The 27608-nt window shown below is 33.3% G+C and overlaps 1 protein-coding gene across 2 annotated transcripts in view; it reads right to left on the minus strand.

Annotated features, from left to right (window-relative positions):
• Positions 1 to 27608, minus strand: part of ACAP2 (ArfGAP with coiled-coil, ankyrin repeat and PH domains 2) — a 154988-nt gene that overhangs the window by 29754 nt on the left and 97626 nt on the right. Inside the window, exons 7-11 of one of the 2 annotated variants that reach the window (XM_080815007.1) lie at positions 24152 to 24196; positions 20817 to 20912; positions 13898 to 13972; positions 7485 to 7597; positions 2853 to 2873 (exon numbers count right to left, since the gene is read on the minus strand). In XM_080815007.1, the coding sequence (XP_080671133.1) occupies positions 2853 to 2873; positions 7485 to 7597; positions 13898 to 13972; positions 20817 to 20912; positions 24152 to 24196 (350 nt within the window). The remainder of the gene's footprint in view (positions 1 to 2852; positions 2874 to 7484; positions 7598 to 13897; positions 13973 to 20816; positions 20913 to 24151; positions 24197 to 27608) is intronic. The other variant, XM_080815008.1, reaches the window with a different exon arrangement.

Below are 27608 nucleotides of genomic sequence, written 5' to 3' on the forward strand. Positions count from 1 at the left end.
ATTGTAAAAAAGTAAAAATTAGTTTTTTGAGGTTACTCAAAAATAACTAAAAATCTTTCCCCCAAAATAATTGCTTCTATTATAAAGTAGAAATAAATTTATGTTTTAAAAGACGATCCATTTGTATACAGCAAAACACTAAATGGTGCTTTGTCTACAACCTTCCCACAGCTAATTCAGCAAGTGTTTGATTTGTTAAGCAAAACAGGAAATTAAATCATTTTAGAACTGGTATCAAATAAGAGATAATCGCCAATTCACTTGACTTCACTTTAATATAAAATACTTCTAAGCAGAATAAAAGTTATTACTAAAAATGATTCACCTAACTATTTATATTGTTCTGCTTGTTCTTGTAAATTACTAGGCAAACAATTTACTTGCAATCTGTTTTAGAAGAAAAAGCTAACCTAATTAATTCTTATTTACTAAAACAGTAAAAGAAGCTAAAGACTTACAAAAAAAATTAACAGCCAAAAGCCATTCATAAAAAGAAGCAAAAATTCTCATCAAGCATGAAAGGTAAAACTATTTCAGTCATTATTTTAAAATTAGTTTCATGTGAGATGATTTCTATTGTAAACATTAGTTATTAATCTATTAGCAGATAGAGATTCTACCTTTTCATTGATACTAATACAAAGCACTAGAAAATGTATTTAGACATACTTAGATTTCTATTTTTAAAAATTAAGTTAATTCTCCAAAGCTGTGAAAATGATTAGATGCTTTTCTGTTTTAAGCTAGACAGACTGTTAGGTTTTCTTGCTACTTCAGAAGGTATCACCTTTACCATTAAAATAGAGATCTGTTAAATAAGCATCTAGATAAATCCAAGTGACTTGCCTCAAATGCAAATCATCAAGAGGAAGGCTAGAAAAGGAAGAACTTCTGGGTTTCTTTGCTTTGGGACACATAGTTGGTTAGAAATGTTAAAGGAAATACCTATAAACAAACAAAATGGTGCAGCCCTGCCACATGGGATGACATGCAATGGAAACAATCTCTGATATTGATCAAAGTGTATTTTTAAAATCATTTGAAGTAGAGTGAACTATACATGTTTTACAGTATAGTGATCATACATAATTCTATGAAAAACTATAGTTTTATTGCACAATAGAAAACACCCATATAACCATGTAAACTTTTCGTGCTTCCGAGATCTTTAAAAAATAAATTTCTATTGAATTGCTCCATCTTAGGATGATAACCTTGAAAAATAATAACAAAACACCACATAAAAAAAAATTTTTTTTTTTTTTGGTCAGAGAGCATTTCCTCTGATTATTAACTTTATAGATCATATACGTTTCTGAAACCCAGTTTCCCTACCATCTATCTGCTTCTGGGTGACTCTCTCACATCATCACTTTTTTGTACACTCAGGGAAGACACTATAAATTCACCTTAATTTTGACAACATTTCCTAAGGAAGAAAATAATAATAAATCCTACACAGAAAAAAATTTTTCAATTACTAAAATCTATATATATTGTATGACACTGTCTCCCCTCCACTGCCATTAAAAAAAGAAGAAGAAAAAAGAGTCAACTACACTCATTTACATTGATCAAAACTTTAATTGGGTGAGTAAGATGGAATGTAATTTTTAAACTGCTCCTATGGGATAATACTAGTTATTATTAATGTTTCTAATAAAAGGAAAAAATGATACAGTTCATTAGCCTATGATGTATATGATAAGTTACTTATTTCATGCTCACGCTACCTGTATTTTGGAGCTACTTTAAAAAACAATAAGGGCACCTGGCTGGCTCAGGGGAGCCAGAGGAGGAGTGTGCAGTTATCCATCTTGCGGTCATGAATTCAAGTCCCACGTTAGGTGTAGAGATTACTTAAATGAACTTTAAAAAACAATTTTTTAAGATAATTAAATAATCAAAAAGACCAACTTTAGAAAGCACTGAGCTGATTACTACACTATATCCTACAAAATTCAGAAACTAACCACAAAGCCAAAATATAAGACTGTTTTTTAAACAGCAAAATTTCTTGGTTCATTAAGAAAAATAATACACCATTTTATATCTATCCCAAAGTGAAATAACTCAATAAAGATTTTAGGCCAAAATACTAAATTCATAAACAATTAGATATTATTGATATTTAAACACCTATGAGAGCTTCAGGATAACAAAACATGGCGGGAGTAAAGGAAAAAAATGTATTAAAAAAATAAATCAAGTGTCTTTTTCCATGTTTAATCATTAGTCCTAGAACTGCACTTGAAACCAAAAATAAAATGTAAAAGTCAAGCTTCTAAATCTGTAGATTTCTCACTAAAACTATAAAAATGAAATACATATATGTGCCAAGTAGGTGAACATTTAACAAAATTAAAAGCTTCAGCATGTACACTACTATCTTTCAAATTCAATTAAATTTGTCCCAAGAAAAAAGACCAAAATATTAAAAAAAAAACCTATAGGAATTGACAATTTTTATTTTCAATAAAACTAACATGTTATTAGCAAAGGTGCTAATTCCTAGTTACTGTTTAAAATTTTGAAAAGTGTTTACTGGCTTATTTTCCTCAAAAAAAAAAAAAGATACAAAGGCATTCATATTACTTACTCATCTACATCTTTGAGTTACTATAAATGTATCAAATTAAAATATATCAATTAAAACATATTGAGGCAATTGGCAATGAAAAGATAATTCCATTCCTCAAATGAAATATGTATATTTTCTTTCCAATTTAAAACATGAGACATTATATCCATTGCAAGTAATCCAAATGAAATGCAGGTTAATTATGAGCTTTCTCGTGCCAAAGAGGAAACCGGAGTAAGGCAGAAATGAGGGGAAGGAAGCCATTTGGTACCTGATATGATCGGGCTTTTTCCTGTCATGTGAAAAAATGGGGCAGGATTAAAACATAAAGGAAAGGTGGTAAAAGAATGAAAACGCAAATGTGCAAAATAAGCAAAGGACTAGCATGATATGAAAATAAAGCAAGAATTAAAGAAACAAGCTTAAGCTCAAACCTAACAAAAGAGTCAAAAATATCTGTTGTATTTTGCTCTCAAATATATACATGTATGCATTTACACAACTCTAACTCTCAGGAATCTGAAATGCTAATATTTTAGAAATATTCAAAAATGTTCTTCAATTATTATGCTATAAAAAGTTCTGGTAGGACTTGGCACACTTGGGCAATACCTCTACTATTATTTTCTCCCTCTATGGTGATAGCTATAAAATATAGTACTTCTCCTCATCTTAATAAGTTGCTCCTAAAAAATTAAGGGAAATAATCACTACAGATATATCTTCATAAACCTGAAACAAATGAAACTCTTCATAAGGAAAGTAGGATCACTAATTAAGAACTTTAAAGATCATAAAATATTATTAGGCAAATAAACCTACCTCCCACCTGCTCTCCCCCTTTTCATCATGACAGCGGACAAAGGCCACACATAAGCAGAGTATCTTTAATCTATCATACACTTATTTTAAAACAAAAAGCCAATAAAAACAAAATTTATATCTGAGCTAGCAGCATATATAATACTTCAGAAACTGTACAATACATTTTAGGCTTTTAGTTATATTTTCTACTTCAACACAGACTGACTATAGCATGTAATAATTCAGTTTATTTATTCATTTAACCAGTTTACTACTAAATAATCTAAGCACTTAATTATTTTCTTTATTCATTCATATATATGTATATAGGTACAAATACATATATAGGTATGAATAATCCATCTGGCCTTGATTTGAGCCTAAGGTGAAGTTGCCACATTGAGAAAATGGCCTGATGTGGAAAAGATAATTTGGGTAGATCTCACGTGTTTTCAGAAAAACATGTATTATAGACATATTAAAATCCTGAGACACTACAAACTAGAAATCTGAAACCAAGAGACAAATTCAACAATTCACATAAGATATAAAGTGCCTCACTCCTTACATTCTTTCAATCACATCACACAAAATATGATCTCTTCTGTTAAAATTCAAATTAGAGAATGATGCTTAGATTTTATGAAGCACAGGGACAGGTTTTTAAACTACCTGGGAATTCCTAATCAAATTCACATTTCTGGGGCACCTGGGTGGCTCAGTGGGTTAAAGCCTCTGCCTTAGGCTCAGGTCATAATCTCAGGGTCCCGGGATCAAGCCCGCATCGGGCTCTCTGCTCAGCAGGGAGCCTGCTTCCTCCTCTCTCTCTGCCTGTCTCTCTGCCTACTTGTGATCTCTGTCTGTCAAATAAATAAATAAAATCTTTTAAAAAAATTAAAAAATTAAAAATTCACATTTCTCTCAGGAAGTAAGTCTTTTCTAAAAGTTGGTTTAAATGGGTGATGGGGATTAAGGAGGGCACTTGTGGTGAGCCCAGCACTTGTAAGTGCTGGATCACTAAATTCTACACCTGAAACTAGTATTATGCTCTATGTTAATTGGAAATGAAATAAAAACAAACAAATAAATAAATGTTGGCTTTGAAAATATTATATGCCACCATTCCATCAAACTATAGATAATGGCAAATTTGTTATCATAAGATTGGTACCTTATAGTGACAAGAAAAAGTGTTCCCTAAAACTAATCTATGGACAATCTAAAGAAGATACTTAAACAGTAGGCAGAAAAATCTTTATGCTTGCAGAGTTGGGATCCTAGATTTTTAAAGCTGAGGTACAAATATCACAAATATATCTTTTATTTGAAGTCTAATCAAATATATGAAATCAAGCTGGATAGAAAACTAATTAGAGAAGAAGGGCAGATTCGATAGTCATATATAGGTAAAGGGAAGGTATTTGCAAGTATTTCCTGAGATTAGATTTTTTATAAACTTCATATAAGAATTTTAAGATACATTCTGAAGTTTTAAATTGAAAAGTAGAATAAAATTCTAAATAACATTTAACAGATTTTTCTTCTCCCTTTCACCATTACGGACCTATAACCTAGAAAATATCTAAAACTTTTGTTATAAGCTTTTGACTTTTGTTTTCTGTGAAAAGACTTCTATACAATGTTTATATACTATATTCCTTAGAAGTCTGCTTTTTACTGGTATTTTCACGAAAACATTCTTTTTAAAGGCATATGAAAATGAAGTAATCTGTTCATAATTTTACTAATAATGTAAATAGTCTAGGAGAACTATTTTTTTAATAGTTCTTAAGTTTTTTTTTAAAATATTTGACATATTCTGCTTTATCAAAGCAAAAATTTATATGGAATTTTCATAGCAAGTTAAAGAAAAAAAGATGACAGGTTCTAGGCCTCGGTATTGTCACAGACCAGCTGTGTGACCTTCAAAGAGCAACCATCTCTCTGCACCTTCATTTCTTTACTAAAAATTAGGGTATTGAAATATGATCCATGATTCTAATGAATAACTGTCATCCACTACAATTAGATGGCATCTCCTTTAAAAAGCAGCCTCATTTCCAAATGCATTGTCTTTCCACTTTACAAATGGAAGGTAACAGAGGTGCCTGGGTGGCTCAGTTGTTAAGCATCTGCCTTCAGTTCAAGTCATGATCCCAGGGTCCTGGGATGGAGCCCCACATAGGGCTCCCTGCTCAGCAGGGAGTCTGCTTCTCTCTCTCCCTTTGCTGCTCCCCCGCTTGTGCGTGCTCTTTCTCTCTGTCAAACAAATAAATAAAATCTTAAAAAAAAAAAAAAAGGAAGGTAACATATCTACAACTGAGAATTTAATAGTTATTCCCTACTTGCTTTTAGTTACATTTTATTATCTATGCCAATTAATAGAATTCATGAAACAAGTAATAAAAAACAAAAGGTCCATGCTTAAATCAGAATTAATTTTCTCCTATTGCCCTAAATGGCAATGCAATTTTCCACTAACACTTACTGTGCTTCATTTTGAAGTGTGAGATCATTTCTCATTGGAGTAGTCCAGGGAAGATCATTCATTTCTTCTTAACATAATGGTATAGTTTCTATGGATTTACTGTATTTTCACTGTGTTAAACTTTAAGTAGGTTGTTTTGAAATCTGAAGGTTAAAATTCAATTCTAACATTACCTCATGAAACTGTACTGGTTGAAAAATCTTTATTTATTAGAAAAAGTGACACACTATTGTTTTATTTTAATTTCCTATTCTGGCCGTGGAAATTTGCCAGGAAAAAGTTAAAACTGTCTTAATTTAAACAGCTTAGAAAACAGAATTTTAATTTTTCATTTTCACTTTACAATGGTAAAAAACACTATTCTACCCAGACCACCTTAATTGGTCCTTCTGTATTCCTTCATTATTTTATAACTTCTACATAATTCAAAGAGGCTTAATATCAAATATAATCACTTTCTATTTATATTCATCCTCATGTAAAGAAAAATTATTTCAAATAAAAAATACCTCATAGACTTAAGTATCTGGCAATATCAAATGCTAGGGAAATGCTCAATAAATCACTGACATTTGAAAATATCAGTGAATGTTTGTTCCATATAATCTCATCACCAAGAAATCAAAATAAGCGCACTAGGAATCCATTTTAATACATTAAATATTCAAGCATACAGTTTCCATTTAAATTAACAAAAACGTATACTAAATTAAATTTACCAAGAAAATTCTATTTATTTTGCTAATGTCCATTTAAAAAAAAAACAACAATCTTCTCTATCATTAAGTGAATTCATGTCTTGTTCAAGAAGCAAATGAAACATACACATTCAACCAATAATGTAAATCAATTCACCAGAACCCAATGTTACTCTCAATTATTACAAAATTATTCTAACTACTTTTTGGGGGGTTTTTTTTGTTTTTTGGTTTTTTTTTTTTTTTGCAAAAACAGAGGCATCCTTAAATAAAAGACTAATCACTACTATTTGGAAGGATGATCCTGAGCCAACACAATCTTTTTTTATGCTGTAATGTCTGAAATTATTTTACTTTATTGTATTAATACACAGAAAAGCATAATAAAATACTTTTTATATTTATATAAAAAGACATTTATATGATTAATACTTTATAAAAATCAGTTTAACAACAACAAAAAGCAACATTTTTGGTAGCCATCAAGTTTAGAATAAAGGAGCACCAACTGCTACAGACACTTCACATATAAAAACAATCATTTCTTAAAAGTCCTGGTTAAAGTTATTGCAAAGATCAAAAGATAAGGATCACCTAGCTTAAAAGTTCATAAGCAAACACTAAATTAAAATGTACATAAACATCACACAGAGAAGGAACCCAAAGAGGGAAAAAAAAAAAATCTTGCCTCCTGGTTTATATTTTGCTTAATTTTACCCTTTAGAATTAGTGCTATCACTTTTCACTGGCTTCTTGGGATCCCCTTTCCTATAGGGCAACTTATCTTCAATGGACTGGGTTCAAGAAAGTTATTATGGACTGTGAATTTAAAGAATTATGAAAGAGCTGTCAAATCACAGCGAAGGTCAAAAACAACATGGCAAGATCAAGACTAGTATTTGAAATATATTACCTGTTCCAAGTTTTGAAGGCATTGCTGGCTCGTTTGAACAGATATCCTTCCATAACAATGCCATTTGCAGCATCTACATTATATTCTAACTTAGAATCATCACTGGAGAAATCCTAAACGAAATAAAAAAGTTCATATGATTTGATTAAGTCCCCTACACAAAAATTTATTGTAGAGAAACAGCTCAAGCCAGAAAAAGCTTTGTATTAAACAGAAAAGCTTTGTATTAAAACAGCTGTATTAACAATATTCATAAGAAAAGAGGAGACCTAAATGTTAGAAAATAGAAGAATGCTTCAACATATTAAGGTACTTCAATTCAATGGCTTGTTATGCAATAATTATTATAATAACAATATTAAAGCACAGATGATTACACAGAATATATTCTGGAAGAGAAAACAATATGTTATATGCACAGTGTTTAAAGGCACAAAATATTATGTACACAAATAGACAAAAGGAGCAAATAAATACTATGCATGTTATGTTTAAAATGTTTCCATTTCACCCTAATATTATATTATGATGTGTGTGCTAACAACAAAAAAAAAGGAATATAGATATATTTAAATTGGGATTACTTAAATCTACTACTATTCTCTGAGTATATTACTATTGTGGTAGTTTTTTAAATTGGTAGAGCATGCAACTCTTGATCTCAAGGTAGTGAGTTAGAGTGCCATGTTAGGTGTAGAGATCATTTAAAAATAAAAAATCTGGGGCACCTGGGTGGCTCAGTGCGTTAAGCCTCTGCCTTCAGCTCAGGTCATGATCCCAGGGTCCTGGGATGGAGCCCACATTGGGCTCCCAGCTCAACAGGGAGTCTGCTTCTGCTTCTCCCCCTCCCTCTGGGCCTCCCCGCCAACTCATACTCTCTCTCATGCTGTCTCTCTCTCAAATAAATAAATTTAAAAAATAAAAAATAAAATATTTCTTGATGAACTTACAAAATAATTTGTACAAACTGAAAGACTGCGGCTATTCCCAATTTTAAAACTAAAAATCAGTCTCAAAACTTTCAAAATTACTTCTGGGCCAATAATCAAAGTTAGAATATTATTCTTTTAGAGAATAGCAAACTCTGTCTTGAGAAAGATTTTGGCAGAAGCTACATGACCATCTGCCAAGAATGCTGGGATGTGAGGGTCCTCCCCTAGAGGGGAGGCAGAGTGAGAATCCACCTAGGGGCCTTCCAAATCTAAGAGTCTACAAAGATGGAATATGGAAACAGACTAAATTCAGAAAAACAAAATTTATTAAAAACAAAAACTCTGCCAACAGCTCTCAAAATTTAACCATAAAAAACATGCTAATCCAAAATAATCAAATGAAATGAAACAGAATTTATAAACAAATTGCTAAACTTTATCCTGCTTTTTCTTTTAAAAAAAAATCAGGAAAAATTTAATTCCCTCAACTAAAATTTATTTGAAGCTGTAATTTATTTAATTATGCACACAGGATTATGTAACCAGTTGATTTAACTGAGTTTGCAAAATTCTAAATGTTTCATTTATAACACTGGAAGTTTTTTAATTACTCTGATGCTACTTAAAACATTAAAATATAACCTCCTTGAAGTACAGTGAGTGCATTTATAAGTATTTTTCTAATTTTCAACTACATTTCCTGAGATAGGTTAAGTCTTTAATTTATTGTTATTATCAATTAATATAGTATTTAAAATGTGACAGATTATATGATTTTATAATGAAAGTAGTAACAATGCCTAAAATATATATTATAATTTAAATATATTGATAGCTGACAAATCAGGAAGGAATACTCAAAGGCAAAAGATTAAGTGAAAGTAGGAGGCTTGAACAGGTAAGCAGATCAGGGAAGCCAGATTTCACCTTAAGGGCATTTCCCTCATCAGAATTTGAAGCTTTTTGGTGGGAGGCCCAGGGAAGAGAAGGCAAGACTAAGATAGCCAATAAAGAGAATTTAACAGCAGCTTTCCCTTCTGAAATTGTAACCAAGACAAGAACGACCATCATCACTTCAAGATTATGTTAGAAGTCCTAGGGGCACCTGGGTGGCTCAGTCAGTTAAGCACCTGCCTTTGGCTCAGGTCATGTTCCGAGCCCCGCATCGGGCTCCCTACTCAGCAGAGAGCCTGCTTCTCCCTCTCCCTGCTGCTCTGCCTACTTGTGCTATCACTCTGTCAAATAAATAAATAAAATCTTTTAAAAAGAAGAAGAAGAAGTCCTAGCCAACAAAGAAAACAAGAAGTAAGGAAAGAATCGGAATCAGAAAGGAAGAAACTATTATTTGCAGATGTTATGAGTTTGTACAAAAAACATCCAAAAGAATCCAGAGATAAATTAGCATTAAAGAGAGCACAACAAGAAAACTGGTTTCAAAGTTAATACAGAAAAATCAATTTTATTCTAATATGTAATAAAAGTAAACAGTGAAGGGGGCCTGGGTGGCTCAGTTCGTTAAGCATCTGCCTTCCGCTCAGGTCATGATCCCAGGGTCCTGGGATGGAGCCCTGCATTGGCTCCCTGCTCAGCAGGAAGCCTGCTGCTCCCTCTCCCACTCCCCCCTGCTTGTGTTCCCTCTCTTCCTGTCTCTCTCTCTATCTCTCTCTCTCTCTGTGTCAAATAAATAAATAAAATCTTTTTTAAAAAAAAGTAAATAAAAGTAAACAGTGAGAGAAGAAAATTTTAAAAGACAACATTTACAATAGCATTTGCAATATAAGTATCTAGGAATAAGTTTAACAAAAGATGTAGAAGAAAATATCAAGCTTATAAAGTACCCTAAAGAAAATTTAAAGAAATAAATATTTCAAGCTCTTAGATTAGAAGACATTGTAAAATAAAGATAACAATTCTTCCCCATATTGATTCGCAGATCCAATGAAATCAATCAAAATCCCAAAAGCTATTTGTATGCAACCTGAAAGTCTGCTCCTGAAATTTATATAAGAATGGAAAACTTAGGCAATTCACTTTTAAAGCAGAGAACATAAGAGGCTTTGCTTTGTCATATATCAAGATACACTATAAAGCTAAAATAATTAAAGCAGCATAGTATTGGCACAATTAAGACAAAAGGCCAATGAAAAGAACTGAAAGGGGCGCCTGGGTGGCTCAGTGGGTTAAGTCACTGCCTTCGGCTCAGGTCATGATCTCAGGGTCCTGGGATCGAGTCCCACATCGGGCTCTCTGCTCAGCAGGGAGCCTGCTTCCCTCTCTCTCTCTCTGCCTGCCTCTCTGCCTACTTGTGATCTCCTCTGTCAAATAAATAAATAAAATCTTAAAAATCTTAAAAAAAAAAAAAAGAAAAGAACTGAAAGTCTGAAACAGACTTCACATGTATGCAAACATGATGTAAATCAGAAGGTATAACAGAGTAGTAGGGAAAGAACACATTTTTTAGTAACTGATTCTAAGTCATCTAGATACCAGTATAAGAATACAAGGAAACTGAATCTCTACTTCACACCAAACACAATCACCCAATTACAGATGGATTTAAGGTCTAAACATAAAAAGGTAAATCTATAAATACTCAGAAGATTATACAGGAGATACATCTTCATGATCTTGGGATAAGAAGGACTTATTAAACAAGACATAAAAAGTACCAAACACAAAAGACATTTAAAAAGGGGGGGGGGGGGCTGGGTGTCTCAGTGGGTTAAAGCCTCTACCTTCAGCTCAGGTCCTGATCTCAGGGTCCTAGGATCGAGCCCCGCATCGGGCTCTCTGATCAGCAAGGAGCCTGCTTCCTCCTCTCTCTCTTTGCCTGCCTCTCTGCCTACTTGTGATCTCTATCCATCAAATAAATAAATAAAATCTTAAAAAAAAAAAAAAACTACGTGAAAATTAAAAACACGTATATCCCCCCAAAAAGGTTTATATCCAGATGATATGAAGAATCTTATCAACAGTTAGGCAACCTGATGGAAAAATGGAAGAAAAACTAGCAGACATTTGACAAACAGGATATCCAAATGACCAAAAGGCAGAAGGAAAGGTACTTGAGCTAATTAGTAACTAAAGCATAAATTAAAACCACAAAGAGATATCAGTATCTACCCACCAAAATTAGCAAAAATTAAAAACTCTCACAATACCATCAGGTGGCAAGGAACACTGAGAACTCACACACAGTGCTGTCTACCAGGAATGGTAATATCATTCTGAAACGTAATTTAGCATTATCTACTAATACTGAACATATATATACCCTCTGAACCACAGTTTTACTCCTAGATATAAATCTACCAAAAATATATACACATATCCAAAAGGCATGTACATGAGTGTGCATAGCATCATTGTTTCTTTAGTTGATCAATTTCAATTCATGAAAAATGTAAATAATTACATTAGGTACATTAGACATACTTTCCCTTAATTTTGATGTGACCAAAACATTTTCTTTTCTTTTTTTTTCTTTTTCATTTTTTTTTTTTTTTTACCTGTAATGCAGCCTTGTGTCAGCATTTAAGGGCAAAAAAAAAAAAGGCAAAAATAGCATTACTTTCTATACAGCAGTAACTGACTATTATTTAAAATCAAGTAAGTTAATCTTAGATTTAATAATCTACTACTTTTGGATCTTCAGTAAAACACTGAGCTGTATATACAACAGGGAAAGATATTAAAAGATACATAATACTCATTAATTCAGTTTAAGCAAACAGTCACAAGTTTCTAAAAATACCATGATCTCTCATTTTAATTAGAAATGATTGGTCCCAATTTTTAACAGCCTTTCCATGGTAATGTCATTAACATGAGTTACCAACCAAAAATGAGTCTAACTTTAACTTTAAACAAAACAAAACAGGGAGTTAGTCTTACCTAACTATAACTGGAAATAACAAAATTAAAGATGATCCAGTAGAAAATCTTTCCCTTAATAAATAATGTTTCTCTTTGAATATTAATAGCCCACCACCAATAAAATTTTCCTTACTTGTATTACTGACTTCACTTGAATTTTTTTCTACTGACATCTTTTATGCCAGGCTAGTTCACCGGTATTTTAAATTCTAAAAAAACAATAACGAAAGTTGATCTGACTGGTCAATACCACAGGAACAGATTTCTTAATGCAATGCTAGAAGGCATCTTTTTTTTTTTTTTTTTAGGGGAACACATGAATAAGGTGCCCCACTATTACAAATTATGCAGTCAAGTTTCCCACATTTGGGGAAATTCTAAGAGTCAGCACATTTGGAGTCAGTGGATAAGCCTCACCCTGGGAAAACCACTTTTGTGATCATGATATCTCCTCCCCTGCCAGGTAAGTACAGAAGGCATCTTGTCACATACTTTTATTAGATTCAACCTCCAATTCTCTCCTTTTATTTTCAGATTACCACACAAAAATATCACTGACTATGTAAGACAAAATATTATTAGGTTGAGTTCCATGTTAGTTGTATTCAAAGCTCTTCACACACAAAAATAAAAATGTGTCAGATTAAATTTTCATTTTAAAAATACATTTTTCAAATTGTTTAGCTAAGCTTAGGCAAATTAACAAGAAATGCACGTGAAATGCCATTATCACATGAGAGAGGGCAAGGGCTGCCTTAGAGTAACTAGAGCTGTTAAGTCCACTATATTACACAACCACATTGATGCAAAGATGTTCTCCACCACCCCCTCTGCTTGCCCCCCCGAACCCACACCCTACCCCCTCTTACTCACACGCTTTACAGGGTTTGGTGATATCCTAAATGAAACTCTAAATAGCAGTTTAGAGTCTTAAGGGCCATTTTTTAATTAGCTAAGATCCTATGAGATTGGGGTGCCTGTGTGGCTCAGTTGGTTAAGCATCTGCCTTTGGCTCAGGTCATAATCTCATACTTCTGGGATGGAGCCCTGCTCAGTAGGGAGTCTGCTTCTCCCTCTCTCTCTGTTCCTCCCCTCTGCTCATGCTCTTTCTCTCCCTCTCTCAAATAAATAATAAATAATCTTTTTAAAAAAATCTTTTGAGATTAATGTTTTTGCAAAGTGGTTCAAAAACATGGCTTTCGGGCGCCTGGGTGGCTTAGTGGGTTAAAGCCTCTCCCTTCAGCTCAGGTCCTGATCTCAGGGTCCTCAGATTGAGTCCCGCATCAGGCTCTCTGCTCAGCATGGAGCCTGCCTCCCGCCCCCCTCTCTCTGCCTGCCTTTCTACCTACTTGTGATCTCTGTCAAATAAATAAATAAAATCTTAAAAAACAAAACAAAACAAAACAAAAGCATGGCTTTCAAATACTGCCTGATCATCTAAAAAATATTTTACTTTTCACAAAAAAAGAGGAATTTATCTACCGAGTTCAATTACTATAGCAACTTAAAGGATTTGTTCCAACACAATAGGATCTTGCTAAAACCAGTAACTGAAGAGTTCTATAAAATGGGAATTACTCTCCTTTAACTTTTCTTGTCAAGTACCTTTTGTTGAATGGTAGAATGTTTTTGCTCCATCTCTCTTTTCTCCTTTGCTGCATCCACAACCAGTCGATCCAGCTATAAAGGCAGAAAGGGAGAAAATTAGCCAACTTAAAAATTAAAGAAGAAAAGGTATGATCATTTTTTAAAACATACTCTCAGTAAGTCAGCCAATGTAAGTTTACTTAAAAAGGCATTTTGACTACAACTTTAAAATGGAAGTTCTTTTTCCTCTGCTATGAAATCCTTTTTAAAAAGGTCTATAACTCCTCCAGGAAAAACATTTCTAAGAACAGTTGTGGTGCCAAGCAAACATGACAGGAGGCCTTGTCAAGGGCACAACAGTGATAAAATGAACTCCTAGAATAAGGAAGAGAACTCTAGCATAAGTTGCCTGCTGACTCCTGCAATTCCAGTAGTCAGAATCAAAGGCAGAAAGAAGACACCCTGGTGACTTTTTCCCCAAAAAGCAAAAAGTAGCAGCTACACTAGTGTGGGGCCACCTCTCCTAAGTTCAACAGAACACTTCCAATCAATCACTCAAAATGCTTCATGTTTTCAAGTTGGCTTCTTAATGTTATAATCAAATCTAAAAGGCAAAAAACAAAAACAACAACTCACCAGCTAAGAGAGAGCTAAATAATAAAATTTTTTAGGGGCGCCTGGGTGGCTCAGTGGGTTAAAGCCTCTGCCTTTGGCTCAGGTCATGATCCCAGCCAGGGTCCAGGGATCAAGCCCCGCATCCAGCTCTCTGCTCAGCAGGGAGCCTGCGTCTCTCTCTCTGCCTGCCTCTCTGCCTACTTGTGATCTCTGTCTGTCAAATAAATAAAATATTTAAAAAATAAAGTAAAATAAAAAATTTTTAAAAGTAATAATAGTAATCATTCGTAAGGCCAGGGTATAAAATTGCCATTGTTTAAGCTTCTGTTTTAAAAGCTCAAAAAACTTATGAAATCATAACTCTCATTTCTTTCTTGTTCCTTTCCAACAGAAAAGATGATTTCCCAATATTATGACAAATGCCCTGGCTCCTTGAACTACTCTTTGCTGGAATAACAAACAATTGGTTATAAATTATATGAGTCTACTCTTCTAGACTATGATGCATGTCATTTTATCTGATTAATGTGGGATAAATGAAAACAATTTTTAAATGTAAATATCAACAGGAATAAGGAGAAAGATAAAGTATTAAATGAATAAATGTTTTCATTGCTGTTCTTTACAAAACAAAATTTTAAAAAGCCTTTGTAAAAAAACCATCTGGTCCTTTATTTACTCTATTACAAATGATTTTTTTTCCCCTACCAGAGAATAATTTGGGCCACAGAATTTTTCTTTTTTTTTTTTCTTAATTAAAAAAATTTTTTTAGGGGCACCTGTGTGGCTCAGTTGGTTAAGGCTCAGGTCATGATTCCTTCAGCTCAGGTCATGATCCCAGGGTCCTGGGATCAAATCCCACATCAGGCTCCCTGCTCAGCAGGGTATCTGCTTCTCTCTATCCTCTTGCCCTGCTTGTACTCTCTCTCTCTCCCCCAAGTAAATAAATTTTTAAAAAAAAATTTTTTTAAGGTTTTATTTAAATCCTAGATAGTTAGCACATAGTATAATATTAGTCGCAGGTATACAATTGGTCACAGAATCTTAGTTATCATTGAGTATTAATAAAGAACCAAAAGAAAACACCCTGAAAGAAATGTAGCACTATTATAAATATTTGATTTAGATGGCAACTATACTACTACCCTTGAAGATCCAATGCATACATGCCTTAGTGACATGTAACATTGATTTAATGGGTAATGCTCATACATGCTGCATTAGGAAAATGCCCTCAATATTTTCTTATACCGAATGAGTGCAATAACCATTATACCATGAGTTTATATCCTTTAATTGAATGGCATATAAGTATTATTTATCCATTCAGATTGAAGTAAGATACAAGGCAGACCCCAAGATTCAACTAATATTTATAAACTTGTGTACATGTACCTTCTACACTAGTACTGCAATGCAAGTGATGGTTTTCTGCCTGCTGGACTGGTAGTAAATTCCTCTGCTACATCCCACCTCACTACTATTACAGCAGAAAAGAGCGAAAATTCACTTCTCTCTGTTGGGGCAGAAGTATAAAGAAAAAAATGTCTCAAGATGGTGGAGCGTTGGGGAACGTACAAACTGAGGAGATGTGAAGACTGACAGTCTTGTCTCCTACATACTGGGACTGTATCAGGAAGAATTTGGAGCATAGCACAATATGGCCCATGCTTCTATTAGTGCTGGACATTAGGAGTTTCACAGGCACCTATAACCAGCCAGGCGCCCTAGTCCCCTGTGTTTGGAATCCCCTCTACTCCTACCATATCAGACATCATCACTTCTCTCTCCACTTTTAATTTCTCCCCTTTCCATCTGCTTGTATATTTGTGCAAATCCTACTACCTTAAATAAAACCTTCCTCCAACTCATATTCCTCTCTAGCCCTCTCTTTCCTTCGTAACACAACTTCTGGAAAAATCTTCCCTGTTCTTCACTGGTCTATTTCATACTTATCTACCCATTATAGTTTAGCTTCTGCCACTCAGACCCTCTGCTCTCACAAAGGTAAATAATCTTCTTGCTGCTAAACCCAATACTTAGTTCTCAGTCCTAGGTTTACTGGACCTTCTTTCCAATATTTGTATTGATAATTATCCTCTCCTTTTTGAAACACTCTCCTTGGCCCATGGTAACACCATCTCCCAGTTTTCCACCTCCTCTCTCATCTGTGTTTTAATGAAGATCCTCTTACCTAAACACCTCTTAAAACTATGTCATTCTTAGAGCCCTGTTTGAAGCCAGATTCTCTTTTTACTCTATACTAGTGGCCTTTGATATTAACTTACAAAATCAAAATCTTTAAGCATACCATTCCAGCACTCACATTTTTCAAAAATAGCTTTTGAAACACTAAAATGATTTTGAGATACCTATTAACTCTCCTTGAGTCAATTCACCCATTCTTGTGGTTACAATTAATAATTATATGCTATTGATTCCTTTAACCTTGTTTTTATGGGGGGGGGGCTCCAGATACACCCATTTAGATGTCCTATCATCAAAATTTAACATACTTAAACTTCAACTCATCATGTCCCTCTACTTCAAATTGGCTATTCCTTAAATATCCCTCAAGTCTATTTGTTTCTATCTCTACTGCCATGTTCCTAGTTCCAGATCCAGTTATCTCATAACTGAATTATTGAAAGGATATCTGAACTGGCCACCTCCAACCAGGCTATATTTTCCAACAGGCACCAGAGCTTAGATGCTTTTCAAGGACCTGAAAAATTACATGAGAATTGAGGGGAAAACTGTAAAACCAAAATTAATAAATGTCTAAAGTATGAAATTATTTAAATTAATCAACTACAATCCAATTCATTTGTTTATAAATTACATTTAATGTAGGATGAGGGTGCAACATAATGCTTGACAGAATGTGTGGAGTGCCTAGAGCCTAGGAAGGTCTTGCCTTCCTCCCAAGTCTGGGTTACAGGTCCTAGCTGTACGTTCCTATAACTCTTTGAAACTCTGCTATATGGTAAAGACAGCCAGCTATCCCCCAATAACCATTCTCTCTTTCTTTCTTAACAAGACAGTACTCAAATTCTAGTAGGTCACATGCTTATCTGGCATTAAGTTTTTAATTCCCAGCTTTCCTTGCAGACCGTATGACACTGGGATGTACACAGAAGTGGACTCTATAAATTCCAGGAGACATCCATAAAGAGAATGCATCTTTCTCCTTTCCTCTTTCCTGTCAGCTAGAATGTGGGTATGGTGACGAAAGCTTGATCAGCCACTTTGAACCATGAGGTAGAATAAAAAAAAAGTAAGCCTGCATCCCTGCAAACCAAGTGACCATAATACCATGCCTTTGACTTTATGTAGAGAAATAAAATTCCATCTTGTTGAAGCTACTAGTATTTCAAGATTTCCTTGTATCGCACACCAACGAGCAAGTTCTCATTTTATATACCCAGACAGAACACTGATCATACAGAGTAATAGTCTGGTGACTTGTTGGTCTCCTCTAATAGATTAGGTTCTACAGAGTAGGGAAGAGTATCTCTGTAACTCATGGCATATGCCCTGCACACCATCCCAACAAACACACACATGTACACACATGTGTATGCACCATATTTACTTTTGGTCAACGCATGCACTTCTCTTACAGTCTTACCTTTTTCCTCATTTCCCTAAACTCTATTTTTCAACCTTAATCCCCTGACCTCAAAAGGTAATATGAACCTATACAGGGGGAAAGAAAATCACCTAAAAATTGGTATTATTAAATCCAGAAAGCTCACCAATCAACAAAAAAATGTCCCAGAACAAATCTAACATAAAATTCTGCTCAGTTATCAAAAATAATTTGAATATAATGAACTTTCTATATAATACTGTGATATATGTATAATTCACGTATGTGCATATATATAGAAATAAAAAAGATACCAAGAGTTCCATAAGCTTAAGATTCTAAAGTTTTATTATTCAAAATAGCAAAATATACATTTTTTAGAAAATAAAAAAGAGCATAACTCAAATGAAAAATCAGTAGAACTTTCATTTATCCAAATGTAAGAAATGAAAAAATAAATCCAGCTATGTGTACTACAAAACAGACCCTTTGTTTTTAAGTTTTCCTTTCAACACCCTCATATACTGTCTATAACATATTTTTAACTTCAATCTTCTTTTTGGTTACACATTTAACCTACACATAAATATTCCACAGCATCAAACTTCTTCATTAAATAAATGAAATGTCAAATTTCCCAATATGCTAAATTTCGTTCTTTTCCCCAACATGCTAAACTTCTTTAAAAGTACAGACATCAGAACAAAGGCAACAAAACCAAAAATAAACAAGTGGGACCACATCAAACCAAAAAACTTCTGCAATGGAAACAATCAATAAAATGAAAAGGCAACCCACCAAATGGCAGAATATTTGCAAATCCTGTATCAGATACCATATAAAGAACTCGTACAACTTTATGGGGCGCCTGGGTGGCTCAGTGGGTTAAAGCCTCTGCCTTCGGCTCAGGTCATGATCTCGGGGTTCTGGGATCGAGCCCCGCGTCGGGCTTTCTGCTTAGCGGGGAGCCTGCTTCCCCCCCACCTCTGCCTGCCTCTCTGCCTACTTGTGATCTCTGTCAAATAAATAGATAAAATCTTTAAAAAAAAAAAAAAAAAGAACTCATACAACTTTAAAGCAAAAAACAAAACAAAACAAAACACTCAAACATTTTGTTTTAAAAATGGGCAGAGGATCTGAAGAGACATTTCTCCAAATGTGACAAACAGGTAAGCAAAAGGTACATGAAAAGGTGCTCAACATCACTAATCCTCAGGAAAATGCAAATTAAAGCCACAACAAGATATTACCTGTCAGAATGCCTGTCATCAAAAAGATAAGAAATCACAAGTGTTGGTGAGGATGTGGAGAAAAGTGCACCAGTGGTGGGAATATAAATTGGTGCAGCCACAATGGAAAACAATATGGAGATTCCTCAAAAAACTAAAAACAGAACTACCATATGTTCCAGCAATGCCCCTTCTACATATGTTCAACGTAAACAAAGACACTAATTTGAAAAGATATCCATATCCCCATGTTAACTGCATTATTTATAATAGCCAAGATACAGAAACAACCTAAGCATCAATAAATGAACAGGTAAGAAAATATGGTGTATATATACATAAGGAACTATTATTCAGCCATTTAAAAAGCAAACGAAATCTTGCCATTTGCAACAACATGGATGGACCCTGAAGGCATTATGCTAAGTGAAATAAGTCAAGCAGAGAAGGACAAATACCACATGATTTCACTCACATGTGGAATCTAAAAAAAAAACAAAAACAAAAAATCAAATTCATAGATATAGAGAACAGACTAGAATTCACCAGAGGTGGGGGATGAGTGAGACAAAATGGGTAAAGGGGGTCATCACAAGGTACAAATTTCCAATTATAAAATAAATAACTCCTGGGAATGTAATGTACAGCATGGTGACTATAGTTAACACTACTATATCATATATTTGAAAGTTACTCAACTGTGTGTGTGTGTGTGTATGTGTGTATATTTTATAGTTTTTATTTTATTATATATTATATATTATTTATATTTTATAATATATTTATATTTTAAAAATATATTTATATTTTATTTATATTTATTTATTTATATTTATATTTATATTTATTTATTTTTATTTGTTTATTTATAGATTTTATTTATTTATTTATCTGATAGACAGAGATCACAAGTAGGCAGAGAGGCAGGCAGAGAGAGAGGGAGAAACAGGCTCCCCGCCAAGCAGAGAGCCTGATATGAGGCTCGATCCCAGGACCCTGGGATCATGACCTGAGCCGAAGGCAGAGGCTTTAACCCACTGAGCCACCCAGGCGCCCCTCAACAGTGTATCTTAAAAGTTCTGAAGAGAAGAAAAAAAAATGTTTAACTATATGGAGTAATAAATATTTACTAGACTTCTGAGTTGGTCATTTGACTATAAATATGTGTGTGTGTACTAAGACACACATATATCTCGGGATGCCTGGGTGGCTCAGTCAGTTAAGCAGCTGCCTTCGGCGTAGGTCATGATCCCAGGGCCCACATCAGGCTCCTTGTTCAACGGGGAGCCTGCTTCTCCCTCTGCGTCTGCCTGCCACTCTGCCTGCTTATGCTCTCTCTCTCTCTGACAAATAAATAAATAAATAAAATCTTTTAAAAAATACAGACATATATCTCAAATTATTTTATACACCTAAATTAATGCAATATTATAATCTCAATGAAAAAAAGATACAGATATCAATGTATAACACAGAATCAAGCAATATAGTACAATATTACCTGTGCACCAAGATCCTTCATGTAGGGCCCAAGTTCACTAAATAGATCATACCCTTGATGGAAGAAGGCCAAATGGGCATACATAAAAGATAACATCTGATAAGAGAAAAAAAAAGTTTAGCATTTTAAAATCAACTCTTAGATAAATATTCTAAAATTTTAAAAAATCTTAATCTTATCTAATGTTTAAAAATTATTCCATTAGAACCCAAAATATCAAACCTATTTAAAATTAAAATTAAGTCATTTTTCTTAAGAGTATTTCAGAAATATTTGTGAAGCAAGAATAAGTTATATTTAAAAGAAATCTCCAAGTGGTTTAAAATTAAAAAAAAAAAAAAATTTTAGTTGTTTAGACTATATCCAGACAATCAAACTTCATATGGTAATAACTGAAAGAAAGAGTTGTGTTTTCAATACTTTCACCATCTTCCCACGTACGTTATAAAATATCTATATGCCTTTCAACCAAACTCCCTGGCAAAATTCTAAACTGCAAAAAAGAAAAAAAAAAAAAAAGAAAGAAAAAGAAAAAAGAAAATTAGAAGGGGAAATATAAATAAAAAATATAAAAAATATATATACATATAAATTAAAAAATCACGCTTTACAACTGACTAGGATCACTAAGCACAGCCCAAAGTAGGGGAATGATTATTTTCCTTCTCAAGTCACTGAAATAAAATGAGTCAACAGACTTTGCCAATATGGAGGTTTCTGCATATTCATTCCCAATATCCAAAAATGTTGCTAACAGGTTAAGATTTTTTTCCAAGTTTTCCTATATTTTACCTGTTCATGAGAGAAAAATCACCCTCATTTTTATTTGTTTTTACATGGTTAGGAATTTAATTCAATATTAGTAAAAAGAATCCTCCAAACATCCATGTTTATTTTTAGCAAGATGAGGCATCTGTTTAATATTCTGAAGTTTAAAATTTAATATTCAAGAATGCTTCAAAAGAAAATTTTTTGAAGAGAAAACCAATTAAATAAAACACAAACACAAAAGGACAAAGCTCAATAAAAGATTATTCTGGAATTAGATTAATAGTAGTTGTGCAACTTCATGAATATAATAAAAAACACATATAAAAAAGAGGGTGAAAGATTAGTAGGTACAACTACATAAAAATGTAAAACGTGCTGCACATCAAAACACATAATAAACATATTAAAAGATGAATGATAAACTAGGAAAATACACCTGACAAAGGGTTAATGGTCTTAAAATATAAAAAGATGTTACAAATCAGTATGAAAAAGAGGACTAACAAAAATACAGGAAAACACAGAGGCCAAAATATACAGGAAAAAAATCCAAACTCACACATATTTAATACAAACTCATTGTATTAAAGATATGCAAAATTGAACAATGACATGACATGACATTTTCTATTTACCAAATTATAGGTAGAATGGGAGAAATTGGTACCCAGTGTTCGTAATATGGTTCACTTTCACATACTACTAGTGGAAATGCTGTATAACTCTTAAAATTTACCATTATTTTTTAAAAGTTTTAATAAATGCTTAAACCCTCTGACTAAGTAATCTCTTGTCTTAATCTATCCTAAGGATATAATCATATTATTTATTAGAATGATCACTATAGTGCTATTCTTTGATGTCAAAAACATGGAAATTACTTAAAAATCCATAAATGGATAAACCTAATTTATGGCATATTTAATTGAGCTACAAACTATATCCAGCCTTATCACCTATTTTTGAATGGCCTATGAGCTAACAGTGGTTTTTACATTTTTTAAATGGTTGAAAGATAATGAAAAAACATGAAACTCATGACATGTGAAGACTGTATGAAATTCAAATTTCCATGTCCATAAGAAAAATTCTTATTAACACGTAGTAATGCTATTCATTTACATATTGTCTATGACTGCTTTCTCATTACAACATCACAGTTAAGTAATTACAACACAGAGCACATGGTCCACAAAACCTAACATATTCATTACCTGGCCCTTCACAAAAAAAGGGTGCCTACGCCTAGTATATTCACATGGTAGAATTCTATATGGCCAGGAAACCCACTGTTAAATAAAAAATATTTAGGGCTCCTGGGTGGTTGAGTTGGTTAAGCGACTGCCTTTGGCTCAAGTCATGATCCTGGAGTCCCAGGATAGAGTCCAGCATCAGGCTCCCAGCTCCATCAGGAGTCTGCTTCTCCCTCTGACCTTCTCCCCTCTCATGCTCTCTCTCACTCTCTCTCTCTCTCAAATAAATAAAAAGAAAATCTTTTAAAAATAAATTAATTAAAAATTTTTAAAAATAAAAAATACTTAAAGACATGTGATGATTTTGTAGTTACTATCAAAAGAACAAAGTTATAAAACATATGTAGCAATGATTCCTTTTTTTTTAAGATTTTATTTATTTATTTGTCAGAGTGATTCCTATTTCATTTTAAAAAAATTATGTGCAATTTTAAAACACACATATACACATTCACATACATACATGCTCACAGAAAGAGAGGGAAAAAGGTGGATATATGCCAAGATATTAAGAGTAGTTCTCCCTTGGTAGTAAGATTTGTAAGTATTTTAACTTTTTTCTTCATACATTTTACTTTTCAATTTTTTACAATTAACATACGTTAATCTCAATCTAGAAAGGGAAGTGGCAGTAAAGAGCAAGTACAAGGTACTTACCTGATAAGAAATAACATAAATATAGAATTTAGGAAAAAGCTAGGTGAGTACAAGAATCAAAAGCAATTTATGTACACCCTTTCAGGATGAAAAACAAAACACTTCAGTGAACAGAGAGGAAAAATTATTTCTAAGGTTCTCAAAATATGAAAGAATGTAATGCCATACTACTACCATCCCCTGTCTACTTCCTCATTAGCTTTAAGATTTTTTTTTTTTTTTTAAAAAGGGGGTCCAAAAAAAAAATGGGCATAGAGGCTCAGGGAAAAACATTATCCTCAAATTTCATCACCTTTTATTTTCAAACAGCACTCTAAAGAACAAACCAAAAGGCTAATAAAATCATCAATAATCCTAAGGAAAAATTCTCTAAATGATACGATTTATACATGCCCTAAATCTCAAGTATTTAAATGCATGTTAATAGAGGAGAAAGACATAAGTAACTATAACATGAAGGAGACAAAAAAGTGGTTAAGTGACATAGGAGAAGTATGAAAAGATCTGTAAGATTAATTCTGAACCTGGAATAAATATATTTATATGTATATATAAACATACATATGCACACATATGATGCTGCTTTAAATGCTTATATATGTACACTTAGATCATATTAGAATGTTGAAAACATCATTTCAATAAATATCTTACTGATTTTAGGATTTCTGATCTCCTTTTTGATTGAAGGACATTAATCTGAGGGAAAATACACTTGGTTAATCACCCAAACATTTATTTTAATAACTAATCTACAATGCAATAGTATAAAATTAGCTTATTCTGATAGTTTGATACTTTTCCAGAAAAGTAAAAAAAATCAAAGTTCAAGTTTTTCACCCTTTGACACATGTTTTGCAAAAACAGTTAAGACAAACATGCCAATGAAATTCTCATCTATTTTCAACTCAAAGAAAAACTGGCCATGCGTAAGTCATAAATACTGTAGTGGTAAAACTATCACTTTGATAGACATTTGAATTTCTCAGAATTTCATCTTTTCCCCATCCTCCTTATCTAATTGTTCATCTAGACCCTTCAACACAGATCCTTAATGCAAACTCTCATCACTTTTACCACTACTACCAACCACCTTATCTTTTCTAGACTGTTGCAACAGCCTATGAACTAGCCTCCATACTCATGACTCTCTATAATCCATTCTCCACACAGCAAACAGAGTGATCTTTTCAAAATATAATTAAGATTATGCTATGTCCAACTTAAAACCTTCCAACTTCCTTGTGTAGCCTGCATGGCCCTTTATGATGTTCACCTCTCTAACCCAGTTTTCTTCTACTTTCCCTTTCTGTGCTCCAACCCCAATCCAAAACTACTCCCACCTCAACACTTTCAAACTAGTTGTTCTGTCTTCATATCATAATTGTCTGCCCAGACAGGCATAAGGCTACCTGTTACCAATCAGGTCCCAGCTGAAATACTAGCTCCTCTGAAAGGTCTATGTAGGCCCTATGTACTCTCTAGTACAACAACTTTATTTATTTCCTTCATAGCATTCATAACCACCTCATACTTTCTTATTCCACTTCATACTTTCTTATTTACTTATGTCTTTTCCCCAGTTAAAGTGTGAGCTCCGTAAGATCAAGGTCTTGCCTTATTCCCAGCTGCATTCTCCAAGTGGTACATAGTGAGGACTCAATAAATATTTGTTAACTAAATTAACAGACTTTAAATAATATTTTAATTAGACTAAACTTACTGAAAGATTAGTAAATTATGAAAGTTGCCTTTGTGGTATCTGTCCCAACTCTAGAAATTCTTAACAAATATTTTGTCTACTATATATCAGTTTAATGAAATTAAATGTTTGTACAAAAAAAGAATCATTCACTTTTTGCTAATATTGTCAGAAGATTACAGAGTATCTTTCTTTTTGATATGTTCTTCCCACTAAATATTCTGCCTGTTGTTTTATAATTTTAAAGCACTGATCAGAAAACTAAAAACACACCAAGAAAAATCCAAATAACTATGTTCAAACAAGCACTAATTTCCTTTGTATGTCTGTTTCAAGGCCTCTTCAGTTTTGAGAACTAAAATATTAACTTTCAAATGCTCTAAGTAAAGCAGAGGCTATAGATAACCTATTATTCAGACTTTGGAAAATGCCAAAAGTGTTTCTGTTTTATCTATTTTTTTATGTTTGGCAATGAAAAATAGCATTTACTTGAATAAAAAAGTAAATTCAAATATGTACAGAAGCTAAAACATGACAAACTTTATAAATTTGGAAATGTATTACTTACTATGCCCTAAAATAGCCATTTTAGCCATATAATGAAATGACACAAGAGTTCTTATCAGAAAAATTAAATAAGGTAATACTTATGGGGGACATGGGGGCCTAACTTAAAACTATTGGATGAACACTAAAGGAAATGGATAATTTATTTTCCAACCACTAGAGAGAATATAACCTAGAAGTAGAAAAGAGATACAAATAATTATAATAAATGCGATTAAGTGCTCTAACAGCAATGTGTATGATACTATTATGACAGCACAGCAAAGGCAGGGGCAAGAATGATTCACTTTGCCTGGAAAAACTTGTATAACTGACCACAGAACAGAGAACAAAGTGGTAACAGGGCAGGTAAAATTGAGAAGACCAATTTTGTGAGAACATCTTAAAATTCAAAACAAGAAACAATTAAGACTGGTGTTAGGGCTGCATCAAAGGTAAGAAGAGCAGACTTAAGAGGTACAGAGAACTTTTTTCCTCTCTCTCTTTTTTTTTTTTAAAGAGTGAGAGAGTATGCACCAGCAGGGGATAGGGAAGTGGGTCACAGAGAGAAAGGGTGAGAGAGAATCCCAAGCAAGCACCACACCCAGCATGGGGCCTGACAGGGCTTGATCTCATGACCCTGAGATCATGACCTGAGCCAAAATCAAGAGACAGATGCTCAATCAACTGAGCCACCAGGTGCCCCAATACACAGAATTTTTTAAAGCAGTTTTGGTTTTTAGATATAGCAGCTGAGAATGAGAATATCTGATGTAACTGTCCATATGAATCTCTAGGATTGGGTAAGAGGATGTCAGCATTCAGTTAAGTAAGAGAAAAAAAAAGCCATTTGGAAGAAGACAGTTTTCAGTTGTAGATCAAAAAGAAAGAGGGACATCTGAGAAAAACAGACTTTGTCATTTATACATGATGGTTATTCAAGCAAGAGGCATGAGACTGTCAGGGAAATCAAAAGGTCAGAAAAGAATAGAACCAAAGAGGTAGCCCTGAAAAAGAGGTTGAAAAGATTTTGGATAAAGGAAAGAAGCCCAAGGTGAAAAGTGAAAAGAAATACAAAGTAATAGAAGTTAATAAATAGAAGTTAAATAGAAGTTAATGCAATGTAAAAGTGGTTTAAGATAAATCAAGACAAAAGTGTATTTCAAAAAAAGACAGTTGTGGTCCACCGTCTCAATGAAACACAATAGACAAGTTGGTTAAGAATTAAACTGTATCTAATGAGTAAGCCTTAGCATAAGCCATTTCAGTGGAATGGGATAGGAAGATAATACTCATACCACCACAGGAAGTACAGTAAATGGGAGATAGCTAATAGAAGAAAGGAAATACAGACAATTCCATTCTAGAAGATTCTCACTAATAAGTGGAATGCACTTCATTTTCTAACTTCCCACTTAGTAAATAGAAACTTTAAAAAAAAAGTAACTTTCTACTGTTTTGCAAAGTTATCTGAGTAGTTTTTAATCACTAATTTGTATATGGTTACTTGTGCATTTTTCTGAAGAAATGATCTGTGATTGCTAGTCAACAATCTCTGGAGACTTCACTGCTGTTTTGTAAAAGGAGATTCAGACAAACTAATTTCTTAAGCTTTAAAGCTTTCAACTCATGATATGTAGGAATTATCAAGTACATGTGAAATAATGTATGCTTTGCCTTCACTTTTCATGTCTCTCGAGTCCCTCTGGAGACATATCACATTCACACTGATTTCAATTACAAATAGAACCAGAAGATCACCAGGCAACTTACCAAATACTGATCTCTAGTTTTAAAAAAGAGAATGTAATGCAAATATAAGAACATCACTTCTAGAAATATTTTTCATTTGGTAACATGGTA

Source organism: Martes martes (genome assembly GCF_963455335.1).
Source record: "Martes martes genome assembly, chromosome: 1".
In the NCBI taxonomy this organism is placed as follows: domain Eukaryota; kingdom Metazoa; phylum Chordata; class Mammalia; order Carnivora; family Mustelidae; genus Martes; species Martes martes.